This window comes from Spermophilus citellus, assembly GCF_964194105.1.
Source record: "Spermophilus citellus genome assembly, chromosome: 5".
NCBI lineage: Eukaryota > Metazoa > Chordata > Mammalia > Rodentia > Sciuridae > Spermophilus > Spermophilus citellus.
In genome coordinates this window covers 93,174,484-93,195,194 of record NC_138186.1, presented here as the reverse complement: position 1 = coordinate 93,195,194, position 20,711 = coordinate 93,174,484, and the positions used below count along the sequence as shown (strand labels likewise).

Here is a 20,711-nt window from a genome sequence, read left to right as displayed (position 1 = left end):
ACAATGCAGACATTTATTTTTACTTTCTTATTGTAGGCTCCCAGCAGTCTTATGGAGACCCTTGAACAACATCTAAATACATTAGAAGGAAAGAAACCTGGAAACAAGTACGCATTAGTTGTGTATTCTAAATAAGATAAAAAATACTAGGATCGTTCTTTATAAGAATGAGATTTATCATGGTAAACTTATACTACTATAGTTTCAGGGTATGCTATATTGTAATTTTGGGGGGTTCCCACAGAACCCCTGCCCTTTGTGTTACTTGTGTCAGTAGGACTTCATGAGTAAGCAGTCTACCTGCAAGCTAATATGGCAGATTAATAGATTATTCCTATATTGACTGAACTTGCTGATTTACATATTTGCCCTTAGAAAGAATCCATAAGACAAAGGAGTTGCTCATATTTAAAAATTAAAACTGTAATGGTTGGTCATGAGTAAAAATAAGCACAGTTTTACAAGTATCCTGAACACTGTTATGTTACCAACCCCAGTGTGAAGAAAGCAAAATCCTCAAGTATAGTTTCCAGGACTTTAGTATCCCCCCACTTAGGCATGGCATAGCTACTGACATTTTACTCAGATCTTTTTATAGAGGAAGTAGCAATCAAGCAATGATAAGTGCACTTTACTGGATTTTTTTTTTAACCTTTGTGTTTGGTACTTATAGTTTTGATTGTTTTTCTTTGTTGCATGCAAAAAATGTCCAGGTTCCATTTTTACATCTCTCCAGCAGGAATGAAACTTTTCTGTTCTTAAGACCCAGTCCTTTCTGGTCTTTGTGCCTGGTTCAGCTGTAATTCTGCCAGTCTTGGATGCTTACCCTTGTCCTGCCTGTGTAACTCTTATGCATCCTGGGAGGGCTACCTGCAGTCCTAATTTCTGATGAAGGCTTCTTAACGATAAACTTCCCTGTATTATGGCTATTTTTTTTTAACATATGTGACTTCAATAGATTTTTGGTTCCAAAGGTCAGGAACTATTTTGTACTTCAGTATCTAAACAATCAATGTTGGTGTCCCTGTAGAGTCAACTTGAAATCTGTCATTGTTGATGATACCAGCTTTACACTATTTTATTTAGCTTGACAGCAGGAATTAGCAGAGACAACCAATGAACTGATCATTGCAGGGTTATAGGCTGATCATGGATTTCACCTATGATAGAATGGTCAAAATGTCACTTTTTTCTGCTTTCTTCTTTCTGACTATTCTCCCAAAACCTAGGCTTGTACATCTTGATGTTACTTTTTTGCTGGTTATTTTATTAGCTAAGTGATGTTTCTGTCCTCTTTTCCAAACGAGTATAGTAATCATTGTATGTTTTCGATGATAAACAACAGTAGAGAAATCTTTCAGGCTACTTGGAGAGCTACTAGGAATGATGGATGGCAGAACCTCTCTAGGGCTTTGTCAAGACCTTACTACAGTCTGCCCCACTTTAGGTGTGGCCATGGATGAACAGGTTTTTGATGTGAGACTACATTAAATTGCAGCAGTCTATTTATTACTGGGCCTATCCTCTATTAGGGAATCTGGGAAGCCCAGTGATTTGCCTAGGGATTACAATTACACAAATGGAGGCAGGAAGCTATATGTCTCTCCTCCTGTGGCAGAATGAGCTCATTAACTAATGAAACCTACAGGTCCCCTAGAGTTGATCTCTCCCTTGGGCAGCTATAGACACACCCTATAAGCCAGTTTCACCTTGATCTTTTTACCTCTGGGTGCCTGTACTCTGCTTAGGCCCACACTTTGCCCTTATATTTCGTTAAAGCTACCAGCAAGCTGCTATTACCAGAGATGCTTCTTTCCCTAGCTCCAATAGGTCTCCTCAGCCCTGACTTCAAATCTAAATCTGCCCCCTTGTGGCCATTGCAAGCTAATTTTGGAAAAATTAGCCATGGGTGTTTAATTAACATTTCTAAAGAGGTAGAATGAAACTCAATAATATTCCATTTGCACTGCCTTTTGCCTAGAATAATTTTTCTCTCCCCTTTAAAATCATTTTATGCTTGTCATATTTCTTTTCTGAATTGGCTGAGACCACATTTGAATTGTCTTTTGCTTATTCCCTATTTTGAAAATAAATAAGCTATAATAGCTAACTATTTTCTTCTTTGTATGTTCGTGCTTACCTGGGAACTTAAGTGAAGGGTGAGTACTACATAGAGTGACTTTTTTGCATTTTGTAATTACTAAAAATGCAAAAACACTCTTTTAGATTCCACCTGTACTATTGAGAACATTAAAATTGATTTCATTTTATGCATCTGTGTTTTTTCATTATGCTTTATTTTTGTCTTCCAAGGTGACTGGCATAAATGGTTTTACTTTCTTTTGGTCTTCTTGTCTCTAGACTAACAATCTATTTTAGGTATATAAATATTTCTCTTCAATTTTAGAAATCAAAGAATTTTTATTTGTTGAGTAGTCAAAAGTTTCCCCCCAGAATATTGCAGAAGTGCCAAAAGACTTTAATAAAGAAAATGGATTCCCTGAAATTGTTTTCTTTGTTCATCTAGTAGCAGTATAAAACTATTCCAAGTTCTAATCAAGTATATACATAAAATGAAGCATTTAGAAATCTCCGCTATGTAAAATATTTATGCTCTTTATATTTAGTACCTTATGTCCACAGATGTTTACTTTTGAAATTGTGTGTGATATGGTATAATACACCCTTGTGAATTATTTGTTTCTACTAGTCAACAGAACAAAAGGGAGACATTTATTTTATCCTACATGTGTGTTTATTAAATGTGAACAATACGAGAAACCAAGATGTCTTTTGTAATTAAGATTATTTGGAAGATGAAGATAGGTTTTTCATATCTCTGTCTTTTTCTAACATTTATATGCAAAACTATGTAGGGATTATTGTTGTGAATAAGTAAGAAATAACAAAGTTTCCTCTTTGACAGCTTACTATTACCATATTAGAAGGCAACCTTGGTATTTGCTGTGTTCATAGTAAAAATTCATGGATTTGATCATAGCATTTTACAGAATTTAGAATAGATTACCCGATGGGTCATTCATTCCCTCTAAAATTATCATACTGTGTTACTTTTTCCACCTCAGTTCACTATGTGCTTGATTTCTCTAGAAGAAAAATTTTTTAAAAGTATTGCTCTTCATTACCTATATATAAAAGGTTATAGTATTTTCTTTCATTAAGGGCAGTGACCAACAATAAGATGGGATCTCAAGCAAGGAATAAATACAAAGCAGCAATTTATGTGTTGTGTAAGAAAGGAACAAATGTACTGGCTCATTTGTGTTTTTAGTGGGGCAAACTGGAAAGGGTACCAACACAGGCTCTGGGCAGCAGACAGACTTGGAGTAGAGCCTTGGATTTACCATTAAAGAATGATGAGACTCAGGCAAGCTGTTAACCTTCTAAGCCTAGAAGCCCTCCAATTTTATTCAGTGATTAACGATGCTTTTTAAAGCTACAACCCATGGGAGATCCTTTGGTTCTCACTTTTTTGTTTATTAAATCAGGACAAAAGCCAAATCTGGCCAAGGGGAACAGAGGTCTCCCATCTGGACAGCTTAGTTTCACACAAAATATATTTTTTAAGAATTCTGGTTAATTTATTGGTTATAAAATGAATAAATGAATGCATTCTTGTTGAAAATTTCAAATAATGTAGAAAACGCCAGGTGCTATACAGAGTGCTAGGGTATAAAACAACAGGATGAGTTCCTTCCCTTCAAAGAACGTAGCGTCCAGGGATGAAGACAGATAGCTAAACAGACAATTAAACTATGATGTGGTAAGTGGGATAATAGCTCAACAGAGACAGTAGAGATTTTCATTTGCTCATCCATGGAATAACTACAAGTACCATTTAGTAATCCTTTCTTCTTGGGTGTTTTACAAATGGATTCCTTTGCCAATTATATTTTTCACAGTTAGCTTTGAGTATAATGTTCTCTAACAATAAGAAATTCAATTCTTATTTTTTTTACTTTATTCTTACTACATTTTTACTTTATTCTTACTATGGGCAGAAGATATGATATCACTTTTTATTTATTGGCTGGGGAATGTATTTCAAAAGTTCGTGCTTATTCTCAATTCTCTTTTCTGTATTAATATTTGTCATTGTGTCAATACTGCAAAGAATTTACTCATGAATGTTTCCTGAGAAATTAATTTAAATCTAAGAAAGAGACCATGTCAAATGACATGCTTTCTTTTTCTTTTTCTTTCTTTTTTTATTGTTGTTATAAAAGGTGGAATTAGAGAAATTATTAGTCAAAAATGTCTTATGCTGTACTAGATTTTTAAGTTCCTAAGTAAGTTTCTATAGTTAGAGAAAGTACTGTGAATCTCTTTCAGTAGACCATTTGAAATGAGAAATTATAGATAAATATACATGGAAAAGATATTAATCTGGCATATACTATTGATCAATTGGTGGAAAAGGATCATAATATTGTACAAAATTCCAATTACCTTCTGCTAGTTTTGTTTTGCTACTACTATATGTGCTATTTTCTCTGTAGATGAGTAGAACACCATCTTACTAAAATGTACTATCTTCATTTTGTTTCACGATTCATTTTTCCACCAGTTCATGTGAGTAAAATGTAAGCTGTTCAGGCAATTGTTTATGGATCCTTTTCTAGACATGATGTACAATGGTCAATGCTACCAGTAATCTAACTTTTAAATAATATTTAGTCTTTCTGAATGTTCCTTTGCTCTCTTAGAAATAAGTTGCTGCTCTTTTTCAAAGTTCCACTAGTCATAACAGAATGATAGAAGTGTTTTTTTCTAGCCTTTTTTTTTACAGCCATGAAAATAAAAACAGACACACTTCAGGAGTGTGAATGTGGATATTGAGTCATATTTCAGACTCAGGGAACACAGAGATATTTTTTCTAGGCTTTCTGCTTTTATGAATTACAATATGATTAAAAATAGCAATATAAGGTTAACACTTATGTTAACCTTAGTGAGTTTTTTAATTTGTTAAATAATGAGTTTTTTATAAATTATATACAACATGCTTTTTCTCAAGTCTCGGCAAATCTTTTTAAAACTGCAATTTTGACAGTTTGATTTTAATGGGGCATAGGCAATAGTGATTGGCTGAAAGAACTGAATAGCTTGGATAGAGAAAATAATTTTTAATTCCAGAATTTCTACTACTAGTAATTAAGCCAATAGGAAATACTGAAAGATGACATTATAACTGAGTAAAAGATTAAAGAATACTTTAATAGCTTATTCATTACTTGGAAAAAACTATAATCAGTTTAATCTAGACAAAGTGTTATCAAACGTAAATGCTTTTACAAATGTATTCTTGCGTATTCAGTTTTAATTTTCTTATGTTGCCTTTTAGATCTGGTGCTCCCTCTCCATTAAGTAAGGTAAGTTTGTTTTTGTTTTTAGTGTGGTTTTTTATAACCATTCTACCATCTCTGTAAAGTTCACTGGCATTAAGTATAATTATATTGCTGTACAACCATCAGCACATACATTGCCAGAAACTTTTTCATCTTCCAAAAATGAAAGTCTGTATTCATTAAACAAAAATTCCCATTTACCCACCATCCAGTCTCTGTCTCTATGAACTTGGTTACTCTGGACAGTATCTATATCTTCTTATGACTGATTTATTGTACTTAACATGTCTTCATATCAGCCATAGTATAGCATGTGCCAAAATTTCCTGCCTTTTTAAGATTAAATAATATTTCATTGTATGTACACACCACAATTTGTTAATTCATTCATCTATCAATGGATACTTGAGTTGCCACTATCTCTGGGATATGATGAATAATAGATGCTGTGAACATGAGTATATGGATTATCTGATTCCTACTTTCAATTCTTTGAGGTATATATCCCAAAGTAGAATTGCAAGGGATATGGTTTATTTTTTTTTTTTTGAGAAAAGGTAAGATGTGTTTCTATATGTTCTCCTTTATATTAAGCTTATCAGTCCCATGTAGTATGGTTATATGTAACTTATTCCTCTATTGGTACTAAGTATTTAAAGTAGGAGAGATTTTCACTTATTAACGTTACAACTGAAAACAAACACATCCATGTAATGTGTTACTGGTTTGAAAGCATTTTCACATACTCTGAATCAGAGCCTGAGATAAGTAATATACAAGGTACAAAGCAGGTTTTAATGGCAGAGAAAAAAAAATGTAACTAGGCATCTTCTCACAAACCAATCTTTAGACAGTCTGCTGCAGTAGTTTTAGTAACTCCTTTACCTCCCCATCTCTTTATTAGCATGCTGAAAGACAGGATTAGGATTATCAGTGGTAAAAGCATTTATTTCCATAGGTCTGCAGTTCACATTGGCCATTGTATCTCTCAGGTGAAAGTGTAATAGACGTGCTCATTCCTCTTTGGCAAATTTCACTGAAGAATAGATGTCATTACAGACATTCAAGGCTATCATTTTGACTGTGCTGCAGATTCCCAGACACCATGTACTGTGCCAGTGTCCAGCTGGCTGGCTGCTTAAGATCCCCTCAGGACCTCAAACAAACAATCAAATTAAACAAGCAAGCAGAAAACTTTCTGGTTTTTCTAATAGAAATCCAGGTTTAAAACCATCATGTCTATGTGAAAAATTCCAACATTTGCCCACTGAGTAGAGTGTTATGAAATGCAGGATGGTCTGTTTCAACATTCTGGCCAAATAAAATTACCTGACATTTTCTTTTCATAATATGTTTATTTTCCCTTGCTCTCATGTCTCCACTGGCATTATTATTACAGGGCATCTTAATAAGCATTTGTAGGCCTTCATTTCATTTCTGCATTAATGTTGGAAAGATCTATTTTCTGTCATTAAAGTCCCAGTGTTGTCATAAACATTCACTTTTTTTCTGAGCTCATTTACAAATAGTGCCTAAAATAAAAGTATTTTAGAGGCATTGCTGTTGTCCACAATGGATAACATATAATCAGTTTTCGTTAGCTTTTCCCATTCTGTTGATGACCTTTTGTCTTCCATTTGGAAGATTAGTACTTTTGTTGAAGAAAGGTTTGAGTTGAATTTTTCTAAAAAATAATATTTACACCTCTCATGTGTATCTCTCTTGATTGCTGAATGTTTGGTAGTTTTATATCTATTGAATGCTGACTTCTTGATTAGTTATATTCTAGGATGAATAGATATTAGATGAATACTATTTAAGTATTTGTAGTAGTATTTATAATAAACTATTTTGAGTTTATTATAAATTCTTCATCTCATCCAGTCCTTTTCTTAAATTATTATTTTTAAAACTTCCTCTAAATTTTGTTTATTGAAATCCAACATTCATTTATGGCAATAACTGATAGCCTTTGCTTGCTCTTGGCCTTTGTGTATTTTATTTGCTCTCATATTTCATTTCCACTTATAGAATTAGTATCAGCAGGTTGTTTTGAAATGTTCCATTAAACTTTCTCTTTTGAATACATGGAAAATAAAATACACTGGGTAAAATAGAATTATGATAGCTACTATACACAAATTTTAATTTCTTAATATGTTAGTTGATTATTAACTCCTCTTCTTTAAAAAAATAGTTCAGGAAAACAAGTTTTCGATTTTATTTTACTTTTTATTTTTACTTATTTTATATAAGTTTTAGGGTATCCTCAAGCAGTCAGTGACTTGAATCTTGCTTGTGAATTGTTTCCCAACAACTGAGAACTACTTAGGTTGAATGCCTGGATATTAAAGTAAAAGGACTTCGCATGAAGTCTATTTAGTGTGATAAGGAAGAAGGATGACCTTGGTTTTATAGTAAATATTATAACTGATATAATATTCAGTAATATTCTTCCCAATAATTTTATATTCCAGTATATTTAGCTTTGATTTTAAATACATGAAGAGAAGTCATTGCAGTGTTTGTCCAAATATTTTATCAAAATTTTAAGTATATTGAGCACAGCAATTGGAAATCACTATTTTTTTTAAGAGAGAGAGAGAGAGAGAATTTTTTAAATATTTATTTTTTAGTTTTTGGTGGACACAACATCTTTATTTTATTTTTATGTGGTGCTGAAGATCGAACCCAGCACCCAGCGCAAGCCAGGCGAGCGCGCTACCGCTTGAACCACCTCCCCAACCCCCGGAAATCACTATTTAATGATTTTTTAAATTTTTATTTATTTTTATTTTTTTGTAGATAGTAAGTTTGCCAACATCTGTGAGTTCCATTTTGGACATCTTGAAATGCCTATTAGACTTCTAAGTGGTGATGAAGATAGAGAATTCTTGCCAAGATGTACATTTGGGAGTTTTTAGCAGGTAGCTGACATTTAGAACCACGAAACTGGAAGAGAATCCAAGAAAGTGTTTCCAAGAAGTCCAAGGACTAAGTTTTGGGAAAGGATAACCAGAAAAAGAAACTAAGAAAGAAGGACAAATGGCTCACAAGGAAAAATCTGAAGAGTATGAGGTTTGGGGCTCCAACTGAAGACAGTAATCATCTGTGTCAAACGCTGCTGGCAGGTCTTAAGATGAGGGTTAAGAATTGACAGGGAGATTTAGTTATTTGGAAACATCCTGGGCGACCTACACACACACACACACACACACACACACACACACACTTGTATAGTGTCTTTATATAGGGAAAATTATAGTAGAAAAATAAGTGGAAGTCAGAAAATTGAATAAAAAAATAAAATTAAAAAAAGAAAATTGAATAACCCAAAATGAACAGTGTTCATAGCTGCACCATCAAGATTATAGGTGAAAAAAAAATTTAAGTATATTTTATTTAACTTTTAAAATTTAAGGCATGTTTTATACAGGGATGATTATTACAATTGATTATTACAATTCTTGATTTCAAATTTTCTTGAGTTTTTTTTTCTCCTATGAGGAATTACCCAAAAATTGCTGGGAATGTTATAGATCTGCAAAGCAAAACTCCTTTTGCTCTGTGTCCTGTGGATTCATATTTGACTAGGGTGTGTTGTGCATCTTCAATTTCAGTCTTCGCCAGCCACAACCGTGACGTCTCCTAATTCTACACCAGCTAAAACTATTGACACATCTCCACCAGTTGATTTATTCGCAACTGCATCTGCGGCTGTCCCAGTCAGGTCAGTTAATGAGTATGCCATGAACTGATTGTTAATATTTTAATCAGGTTTTTGTTTTGTTTTCATGTATGGTACCCACATGATTTCACCAAATGCAATCACTTCCTGGTAATGTGATATCTGAGATTGTTTTTGACACACAACATATCAATAAAATCTCTTCATGATTAAAATAAATTCTCTCACACTCTTGCAGGTACTTAGGCTTGTACCTCTTTGATGTTTAGAAATATCTAAGCTATACAGATTGCCTTGTTGCTTACACATTTGGGAAAGGAAGAGGAAGAATGATGCACATACCTGTAGGTTCTTCTAATATTGGCTGACCTGGAAAATGTCTACTAAAATTAGTTTCTTCTTGTGGAAAATTTAAAAGGTGTTTCAAAATGCTTTAAAAATAACAGCAACGACAAACTTGGAGTTGTAGGCCAGTTAGGTGGGCACACAAGGAACCCAAACTCAGGCAATAGGGAAAAGCTTTCAGGGTATTTCTAATCAGCTTTCATATCACCTGTGTCTCAGCAGTAGTGAGAAAGGTTGGTCTGATTGTGCATTCTGTGAAATCTCAGAGCTACCAAAAGAATCACCAATTTGTTGGGGCTTCTTCAAATAAAAATTTTGGCTCAAGTCTTTGTTCTTTTGCTTTGAGACCTTAAGAGGATTCTTGTCTCCTATTGTAGTACCTATAAATGTGACTATGAATACCTTGAAATTGGAGACTTGAATTTTTAACTGAGCCATAAATTCAGGGATCATACCCATGTTAACCATATGCTTTACTTGCTTGGTTCTGCTTTTTATAATAGCAAGCAAGCTTGGTAAAACCAAGTCCTTTCTGCTACTGCATTAAGATAAATTGCTTCTTATGAAATCTCTGATAAGACTCTTAAGCTTTTTTTTTTTTTTTTTTTTTTTTTTTTTTTTGGTGGTACAGGGAATGGAAACCAGGGCCTCACGCATGCTAGGCAAAAGCGCCAGCACCGAACCATACCTCCAACCCCTGATTAAGCTCTTAATAATAAATATGTTTTCCTTTTCTGCTACTTAGTCCACTTGTATTTATGAAATGAACATCTAAACTAAGCAATGTTTTTAGAGGTCTTAAAACAGTTTTTAAAAACAGCATAATCCTTTCTTCAAAAGCATATTGTTTGGAAAACTAATATGTAAACAAGATAATAATAGAACTACTGTTTTGAGAAAAACTTCATATATTATAATCTAATTTAGGAAAAAGGTACATTCACAATTAATTATTGACTTTAGTATTCCTTGGTTTATAAATTCTTTACAAGGCATGAATTTTTTCCTATCTAAAAAAATTTTAGAAGTAGAGAAAAATAATCTTCAGGTTATGATTTTTATTGCCATATAGAATACTACCCATGGATCAAATCCAGCTCACTACTGTTGTAAATAAAGTGTTACTGGAATAAACACATCAATTTATTTCTGTATTGCACCATGTCTTCTTTTGTGCTACTGTGGCAGAACTTTTATATCTTCTCAAAAGTCTTTAGGAACAGCTTGACATTATGAAATTTCAACATCTGATTTTTAAAGTTGTATTTTCCTTTCAGCGCTTCTAAACCATCCAGTGATCTGCTGGACCTCCAACCAGACTTCTCTGCAGGAGCAGCAGCAGCTGCGGCCCCAGCACCGCCACCTGCTGGAGGAGCTACTGCATGGGGAGGTGAGTGGAATGGAACAGGCCTGACATTCTACTGGCATTACAGGGTTATTTTTATTCAAGTAAATTGTTATATTTACCTTCCAGTCATCCAAAACAATGTTAGAAGCTTGGAGAGAAAATGCTAAGAATGATATCTACTGATTGAAGTATAAATTAAGAAAGAGACAGAGAAAATATAATACAGTTTAAATGTTCAAGTAGTTAAATACTTTTATTTTACATACATGCTTATATTTTAAAAATTGTAACAAAGGAAGTATTTTTCTTTGTAATTTAAGATTCTGATTATTTTTAGAAATTATTCTCTAGAGATTAGTGCTTTAAAGGAATTGAATATTCCCGTGAATTTATCTTACTCAAGGCAGCATTTCTAATTTGGCTTGATCTGGTGTAGTTCTTGGATGGCATTAGGCCTGAACTGGTTTTATTCACATTGTACTTGACTTCATAAAATTGAAATCTATTACAGAATTCTTGTTTGTGTCAGAAAAAAATCCACACTACTCTGATCAAGAATAATCATATCTAAGCAGTTATTTCCTGTTTGATTCATGGATCTCAGAAAAATCTACCTTTTATAAATATTTATTAAAGGTATTTTATACTCATATAAAGTTAAGGTAATTGCTACATGATTCTCAAAGCTGCAAGGAGTTATTTTTTAATATCATGCTCTATTACATCAAACTATCATAATAAAAATTTTCAAAACATGGCACAACTATAGAAGCAGCACAAGTAAAAGACTTAGAAACTCAGTAAAAGGAAATCAGTTAGATGATACAGCTGGTTCAGAGAGTGTTTTGAGGAATTGTGTGTTCATAGACACTTAAAAAAAAAAGAATGTTTGAATAAGATGGTAAAACTTGTTAGTACTTCGTTAGCAACAAAAATCATGATCTTGATCCCAGACAGATAATTTGCATCATTAGCAGACAAGATTTGTAACTTAATAGATCCTTTCAGAATCAGTCTTTATTTAATAGTAAATAGCAAAGTCAAATGAAGTTACATAAATAATTTTGGGGTGGACTGATAATATAGTATATCAGCATAACATCAGAAGTACATTCTGCAATCTCTTAATCTTAATTCCAAGTTTTTGGGTAACAAAAATGACAGAAAGTTAACTACTTCAGAAATAAAATTGCTAACTACAAACATGAACATTTTAAATGTCGGCTTATTTACATTTTAAATGTTCAAACCTTCTATATTGAAATGTTCAACTCCTAACTCTGAAGTTTTCAATTTGTTTAGATTGTTCTTGAAGCTTCATTTAAATATATTAAATTTCAGCTGAAAAACGAAAATATTTATGAGGGTATTATTCTTGTGTGCCCTTTTTCATTTTGAGATTTATTTTAAATAGTTTCAATTTGCTAACAATATCTTTTCATTACAGTAATGTTTTACACAATGTATTATATTTTCCTGTTTAAGAATGTTTCAAATCAAATACCCCTAAATCAAATTTTCTCAGCTGTAAAATTCATATAAATGACTTCAATAGAATTTTACAATTTAAAATTTAGTTTTAATTATAAAATTGTAAATTTGTTTGTTAAACAAAATTTTTTCAGTCATATGTAGATGAGTTATTTTTTAATTCCTTCAGTCATTTAAATAAAAATGTCTTCATACTTTCCAAATTTAGAACTTACTGACCCTTTAGTGATGAAAGGACCAGGTGCTTTTCTTTTTCTAACCTTTACCACTAGAGGGAGCACTTTTAATTATCGGTACAAAGCCACTATAGGCTGGCTTCTAGAAGCCTTGGTTTAGGGATTTAGGGCTGGATGGTCCTTCTTCTTCTTCTTTTTTTTTTATTTTTTATTTTTTTTTTATTTTCCTGAGGCAGGGCTTTACTACTGAGCTGCATTCCCAGTCCTTTTTAATTTTTATTTTGAGACAAGTTTCACTAAGTTGCTTCAGGGTCTCACGAAGTTGTGAAAGCTGACCTCAAACTTGAGAAACACTTGACTCACTGGAATTACCAGTTTGGGTCACCACACTGGGCTGAATGGTCAGCTTTTCATGACTAGACAGCATTTTTATCACCACAAAACTCCATAATTGCAGCATTTCACAGCAAGTAAATTCTCTAATTTCTAAGCAAAATAACACAATTTATAATCCTTAAAAAATTGAAGTATTCAACTATAATGTGAAAGGGAGAAATGATAGTTACCATCTCTTTGTATTTAAGCTACAAATTCCTAGTGATTGAAGACGATGCTATATTGTAACAGCTGTGTGTGGGGTAGTGTATTTTTTGTAGTGTTAAACAAATGTGATTATTTTCAATGTCAAATTTATGTTCTCAGTGTTTTAGATATCTTCTAGAAATTTTGTTTTACTGAGTTCTCACATTGTTTTTGAGGCCCTAAAAATTGCTTCCCTAATGAATTTCAATAAAATCTCTTCATGATTAAAATAAATTCCCAATGGCATTCATAAATTTAAATATAAGCCCTGAGATTTATCACACAACAGAGTATATGTGAGAATGTCCCGGACATTCGAATGCTTAACCTGAAGTTATTATATAATTAAGAATAACCCCTCTCAGGTTGTTTATTTAGGATGCTAACTGTAATTCCACTGTTGGACACTAAGAAAGTCTGAACCTCCTGGCAGCAGGATGACCTCAGAAAGTCTGAAAAGCTTTAATGCCTCACAGTGCCTCTCAGTTCTTCATACATATTGTCATATAGTTGTTTTTATGTGTCAAAATTATACATCACATTGAAAAACATCAGATAGTATGAAACTTATGAAAAAGAAAATATTTTAGGTTATAGTTTCTTTTTCCTAGCACCTAAGCTTCCTTTTACTTCTTTGGTGCTGATATATTCTGTTATCTAACCTACAGCTATTATAAAGCTCAAACTTATTCTCTGGCATTCCAGGCCTAAATTATACATCAAATGAGGAAGGTTGACCAAGTTCAGCTATCTTTTCTTCAGAATTGATGTTTGTAGTACAGTGAAATCAGCCAAAACAGATGAAATGATATATCTGGTAGGAAGTACAATGAGTTTTTCATATGAACAAACACTGGAACAGTACCTATGCACTCTGCCATGCTGTTATATAATATAAAAAGATGCCTGAACTCTCAGGTAATTTGTTTAGGCCAGATTTCAGGTGAAGTCTCTTGACCACCCTTGCCCTCCATTTTCCCATCTATAAAACTGGAAGTTCCTCTAAAGGATCCCTAAGGTCTCTTCCAGCTTGAAAGTTCCATGGTAATAACAGATAGTGCATGTATGCTTTAATCACAAATGGTCTGGGAAGGTCCATAAAGCCAACATATCTTTATTTTGTGCCTCGCCTGGCTTGGGTATTGGTATGGTCGAATGTTTCAGCTTGAGCTCTTATTTCTTCATATGCTGCCTCATGTTGGACATCAATAGACCTTTTGGGAGAGGGTGAGTAGAGCTTTATTTTCAAACTTTTTTTGGACAGACTTCTGTGTCTTAGTAACTGTCGTCTTTTGACTTTTTGGGATCTGGTTTATTTGTCCTTTCCTTTCCTTTGCTTCCATTTGCTCTCCTTCTCTGGTGAAATGCAGATTCTTTGGCTGTACTCTCCTCTGTTCCCTCTGAAGCACAGATTTCAGACCCATTCGCACCAGAACCTACCCCTCCCACCACAACTGCTGAAATTGCAACTGCTTCAGCTTCTGCCTCAACTACCACCACTGTGACGGCTGTCACTGCTGATGTGGATCTCTTTGGAGGTTAGTCAGTCACATCTCTACTCTTTAATTTTCCTTTCGGGATGGCTCAAATTACCTGCGAGTTAAGGCATCTTTTTACATTATATAACAGCATGGCAGAGTGCATAGGTACTTTTCCAGTGTTTGTTCATATGTAATTATCTTTGCTAAATCCATCAACTTTGTCCCCTTTTGTAGCTGAGGTTGCAATAGGTTAAGCTTGTTTGATCTCAGTTTAGGATTTAAGTTCCTGCCAGAACTCTGATCCCATACATGCTCCTGCCCTGCAGTACTTACATATGAATGAGACAGACTTCTCTGTCATATTCACGTTTGACTTTGGGGCCAGATTAGAACCAGCCCAGAGACTATTTGAAGAATATGGGAGGTAAATACTCTTAAATTATTTCTTAATATTTAGGATGAAAAACATGTAAGAATAGCTCAGATTTGGAGTTCTCTAAAGAAAGTTTAGGGGTATGCCTAATTTTTGCAACTTTCAGCTTGTTCTGTCCAAGTTAAAAAAAGCATCATCTTGGACTTTGGAACTTTGAGACAACATCTGAAGCAGTACTTGACATGCTGATTGAAAACAGGTTTAGGTCAGTCTTTGAAATGATTGTCTAGAAATGTGCTTTCCAAGCAAATATAAAATACCCTAGACTCTGCCAGTGTAATATTCCTGGACCCGATGAACTATCTGAAGGCAGTTTATTTATATATTTCCATTTGAGTGGAGCTGGTGTCCAAACCTAGAGAAATGCACATATCAGATAGAAATATTGAGTAGTGTTATAGTCATTATAGTTTTGTATTTCTTCATTACCATATAATATCTTTACCAGAGCATTTTGAGAATGTAGTAAGGAATTTAGAGGGAACAAATGATAGGGCAGGAGGGACTTGGCTGGCCCTGGTGGGATCAGTGCCCTCCCCTGGGAAGACACACTTACGCACTGTCACATACCACTCATCTGCGGCCCTGCCCCAGTCTCTGAGGTTGCCCAGGATAAGTAGTGCTTAGTTACTTGTCACGGCATTGCAGTCACTGGCTCACAGGGGAGATTTTGTTCCCCTTCACCATGCTGCCATGCCTACAAGGAGAAGCCTGTTTTCCAAAAAGCAGAGGAGAGAGGGTTACACACCCTTCAATGTTTTATTACGAAGAGTCCCCAAAAAAGAAAGTTGGTTTTTTCAGTTATACCACTGTATCAGAAATCAAAATTTTAAGTTTTAGCTTAAATATATAAAATCAACTTCTTACCTCCCTCTCCCTGCCCCCTTTATTGGTGTTGTGTTTGGGTGGTTTCCCATAGGTTTGTGTTAATAGAAAAACTAGAAGGAAAATGGAAAATGTGGACAGGATAGGTAATGATTGTGTGCTGAAATCTTTCTACAGTTTTTGCTATTTAAATTTTTGGTTTCTAGTCCACCTGTTAGGAGTTTGATTACCTCTGAGAAATCAGTCAACTCTGTTTTGTGTCTCTCATAGCCTTCTCAAATAATAAAACCTCAGATATTTCTCTGAAATAGTCTTTGGGCGGTTATGTGGTTTGTCCTTGTCATTTGTCACTACTTTGATTTTATTTATCAAATAGGAAAATCTTTATGTTTGAATCTTTTTCATATGACATTCTTTTTTACCTTTAAATACAAGTTTCAAGGACTAGTACTTCAGTCACATAACTTAATGCCAAAGAACAGGACTGCCCTTGTGATCAGTATTCTTCCTAGCCATCTGGCTGGAAAATGAGCAAAGATGAGTTCATCTGCAAATCTCATCATAATCATTCTATTGATCTGCATAATTCTGTGAAGTGTCTCCTGGCCTCTGACAGCTGTCAAAGCTCTATCCTCTGTCTCCAGGTGTCTATATATGTCACTGTTTTCCTGTTATCTTGCATGTGCTTAGTTGGTTTATAAGAAGTCATTTAGAAATTTTACTTTAAATAGAAACATAAACTTAAATCTCTTTGAACGTATTGCATGACCATTTTAATATATTGTCTCTCTAAATTGGGCAAGTGGGAAAACTCTAATAAGGTCACCAGTTATATTTTGTGTATTCAACTTTAAAACATATCTTCTTCATGTTGCAAGTAATGTTTATGACAAGTAAGTAGATTTCTATGAAAATAAGCTTAATGGCTTTCAATTTTAGAAAAATCACTGTTTAGTTTCATAATTATGAAATCCAAAAACATTTAAGTTTTTCTGTCTTTTAGTATTATATATGAATTATAGATTTGGAAAATAGAAAATATCTGTTGTTTTTAAAGAAATATTCAAAGTGATATCCACATAGTATTTTAGTCCTATCAATGCAGGTAGTTCATTTAAGTCATTAAAAAATGTCTTTTCAGATACATTTACTAAATGCTTTATTTTTTTAAGGTAAACTTTTAAGAAATAGAATCTGCTTTTTGTGGTCATGCAGAACAAAATTATAAGGCAATAATATGCTTAACAATTCAGTAAAATACATAGATATTGATAAAAATGAAAGACAAAATATTTAAAAACATCCTATTTTTCATTTATGCAGACTTCACTAACATAACACATTGGTTTATAGCAACCTGGGATTTTCTAAGCACTAGAATGCTCTGTTGGTATTAATTCCTCAACATACCCACAAGGGGACCCTTTTAATGAACTTTTGTCAATTTGTGAACAATCCTTCATGAGGACAGGTCTGTGAGCATAAAACAAAGCACCTAGAAACCAAAGAACTTAGCTCACAAGCCTGACTCCATTTCTACGTGTTAATTAGAGAAGTAAGTTAATAGACCTTCCTTAAAACCAGTACTTAAGTACTTAAGTAAGTACATAATCACTTACAACTAGATTTCCTGTAAGAGTTTTATTATCTGGGGTAAAGGGAACCAGAACGGTGACTTCTGGGCCATTGATGACAATGGTTGTCTTTGTGCTGAGTACAGGAGTGATAAATGGCATATGTGGCTGTAGTAAACTGGAGATCAGTTCTGACTAGGAGAATCAGTAGGTACTGGAAGTTTTGAGAAAGTAGTCATGTGATTAAAAGTATTAGAGGAAAATTCTTTTCAGAGTGCTAGAAGGAAAAAAAAAAAAAGAAAGAAACAGTAGGTTGCAGCAGTCAGCTCAGTTTGCTGGTGAGGGTCTGGCCCTCTGAGTCCATAAGTATGGAGGAGCAGGAGCATGCATTTCCAGGAAATAGCACTAGTTGAAAAACTGGCAGCATGTAGAAATGAACTGCGAATGGCTAACAGGGGAAAAATAACTAGATTGGAAAAAGCTTGGTTTGCAAAACTAGAAAGATAATGCTGCCACTGATAATGGGGGTGGGGGGGCTAGGTATTAAAATAAACTTTTCTTGTCTTTTTTTTTTTTAACAACATGAAAATTTTATTTTCCCCCACAATTCTGAGGGCTGACTGGGCCCCGTGGGGCAGTTCTCGCTCAGAATCCTTTTTGTGACCACACTTCAACAGTGATGGTGGTGGCATCTGGAGACTCATTCATACCTCCTTCTCCTGGACTGAGCAGACTCAGACAGCTGGGGACTGGAGCTCCTGGGGCTTTTACCTTTAAGAAAAGCTTTGACAGAAGGAGATGAGTTAAGTTCTTAATGTTTAGTCTTAACAAGAGCAGCATTAGAAGGAGATGTGTTGGTGACATGTGGCAGGGGAACCTTCTCCTAAGGGTGGAGCTATAAATACAGATTTCACCTACTTAAACCTAAGTGATAACCTAGAGAGCCCATGAATATCTCCTAGACCCTTAACATGAATGCATGTATCATCTTAGAAGGAAGGAATCATTTAATAGAAGGCCTCATGGTACATAACAGCGCAGTACAGTGGGGAAACACACAAACTCCACCAGACAGCTACAGGCCAAATCCAAACTCTGCCATTTGCTGGCTGTATGACCTTGGTCAAGTTATGCGACTTTTTAAAATTTTGACTATATATATATAGTCATGTACAACATGATGTTTTGAAATACATATATATTGTGAAATGGCTAAATCAAGCCAATTAACATATGTATTAGCTCATTAATCATTTCCTATGGTGAGAACACTTAAAATCTTTAAGCCTTGGTTCTCTTATCTACAGAATGAAAGTACTAGAAGTACAAGATGGTTGCAAGATTTAGATTTAATAATGTTGAAACTATGACTACTGTTTGTTTCTACTCTTCCCACTATTATTGTCCTCCATTCCAGGTCATATAGGGATGAAAAGAAAAACAGACCTGACAAAGCAGAAAATGTATGGTCCCCTCAACCTCCTCTTATACTTTTCTTGTGTTTTTCTGCCTTTCTCTTAGGGTTTCATGGTGCTTGAAGTCTTCTGGTATCTGGGGATGTAGTTTTGCCTGTCCCTCCATGTAGTTTTCATTCCCCAAAATTATTTATTGGGCCTCCAGACATGACATATATTCCCTCAATATAGCTGAGAGAAGCAGATCAAATTACTCTATATGTTACTTGTGTTTTTATAAAGGCCCTTTGAAATGAGTCTCAAAATTTGGTGCTTTCATATTCTACAAAACACTAGGCCTTGGTGTGTCAATTAAATGTGTGTTGTACCTAGCCCAATTTGGGGCATATGGAGTTCAACTGAGAAGCAAGTATCTTGACTGTAGGACTTCCTAGATCCTAATATCCCAAATAAATCTCTGAGGAGGGGGATAAGGAATATACTGTGTGGCATTTCCCAACCATATTTAACAAATTCTTTCTTTCATTTTTTTCCCTTTGTACTGGGGATTGAACCCAAGGGTACTTTACCATAATTAACATGGTGTGCTGGCAGAAGTGCATTGGGAATGCATATACCAGCCATTTATTAAGTAGGTATTTTTAAACTGGTCCTGCTGGATGTTAGTGAACTTCCTCCTATAAATAAAAGTGTACTCATCGTCTTATTTTAATCTGTCAAAAATAAATCACTTTCCAAAAAACTAGGAGAATACAATAATATTTTAAAACAACAAATATAAGTAGAAATGAAGAAATTATAGTATCATGACCTAATTTGTTTATCTTTATTCCTTTATTCCTTTAAAATAAGTATTTGATGCTAATTTTCATGGATAGTAAAGACTTAACATTTATGAATAGTTAGTAAACTTTTCATGTTGACAGTATAATTTTGTCTGTACTAGACCATAAAAAATTTTTAAATTAAATTGTTTACATTGCCATCATCTATTTAATATTATTTGCATCAAAAAAAGACATTGTAGTAACACAGTGAATAAGTATCACCTGGACATGAAAGTTTAATGGCTTAAATTACATGATAAAATTATTTTTGTATTTTAATTTTCACATCCATTAATTTCTAATGATACATAAAACATGCTTCTCAGAGCCCTTATACAATGAGAATCTGGTTGGATCCTTATAGGCCTCAGCAGTATGGATACTCCTCCATTTGCATGTAACATGAAGGTGCACAAAGAATAATCGTTTTATGATTGCCAAAAGTGCATGGGCCATAAAAATGCATTTTTAAAAATTCATGTTGTATAAGGGAGCCTTCTTCACAATTTAACTTGGTTCTTTTACTATATTTTCTTCTCTTTTATTCCTTTAATTTCTGTTGTTTTAAAAACCACGCCCAAGATGCCTTTGCAGCTTCTCCTGGGGAGGCCCCTGCAGCATCGGAAGGGGCCGCCACACCAGCTACCCCAACCCCCGTAGCGGCAGCACTTGATGCATGCTCAGGAAATGGTGGGTTTACAGTCACGAGCCCGTCTGTTACTTTTCTGTCCTAATGTGAAACCCATGTAGTTAGATGTGGCCATATGTTTTTCTAATTTTATTTTCTTCTGAGTGTAAACTATCATTCATCATAACTGAATAAATGGTGCCAGCACATAAAACATTAAGACAATGAAGTGCATACTTATCAAAATTGACAATTCCTCACAATTGACAATTTTTGTCAGTGCAAGTATGCTCTCTTAATGTTTGTTTTTTTTTCTTCTTCTAATGCCATATTGTACTCTTTTGTAACATTGAGTTCAACTATGTCGGCATGTTTTAATGAACTTTCAAAGCTACCGAACTGATTAGATTAAGGAAGCATTTGAAGGATAACAACCACGGATCCTAGACTATAGGCTAATCTCACAGCACGTTACAATGTTTCAGATTCTTAATTTGTGGTATCTATACTATATTTATTTTTTTTTCTT

General features: G+C 34.1%; 1 protein-coding gene across 1 annotated transcript in view; it reads left to right on the top strand.

The window, feature by feature from the left end:
• Nucleotides 1-20,711, top strand: part of SNAP91 (synaptosome associated protein 91) — a 121,944-nt gene that overhangs the window by 69,335 nt on the left and 31,898 nt on the right. The window contains exons 10-16 of the mRNA XM_081295944.1: nucleotides 37-107; nucleotides 5,366-5,393; nucleotides 8,990-9,099; nucleotides 10,680-10,792; nucleotides 14,212-14,226; nucleotides 14,370-14,537; nucleotides 20,137-20,244. Coding sequence (XP_081152070.1) covers nucleotides 37-107; nucleotides 5,366-5,393; nucleotides 8,990-9,099; nucleotides 10,680-10,792; nucleotides 14,212-14,226; nucleotides 14,370-14,537; nucleotides 20,137-20,244 — 613 coding nt within the window. The remainder of the gene's footprint in view (nucleotides 1-36; nucleotides 108-5,365; nucleotides 5,394-8,989; nucleotides 9,100-10,679; nucleotides 10,793-14,211; nucleotides 14,227-14,369; nucleotides 14,538-20,136; nucleotides 20,245-20,711) is intronic.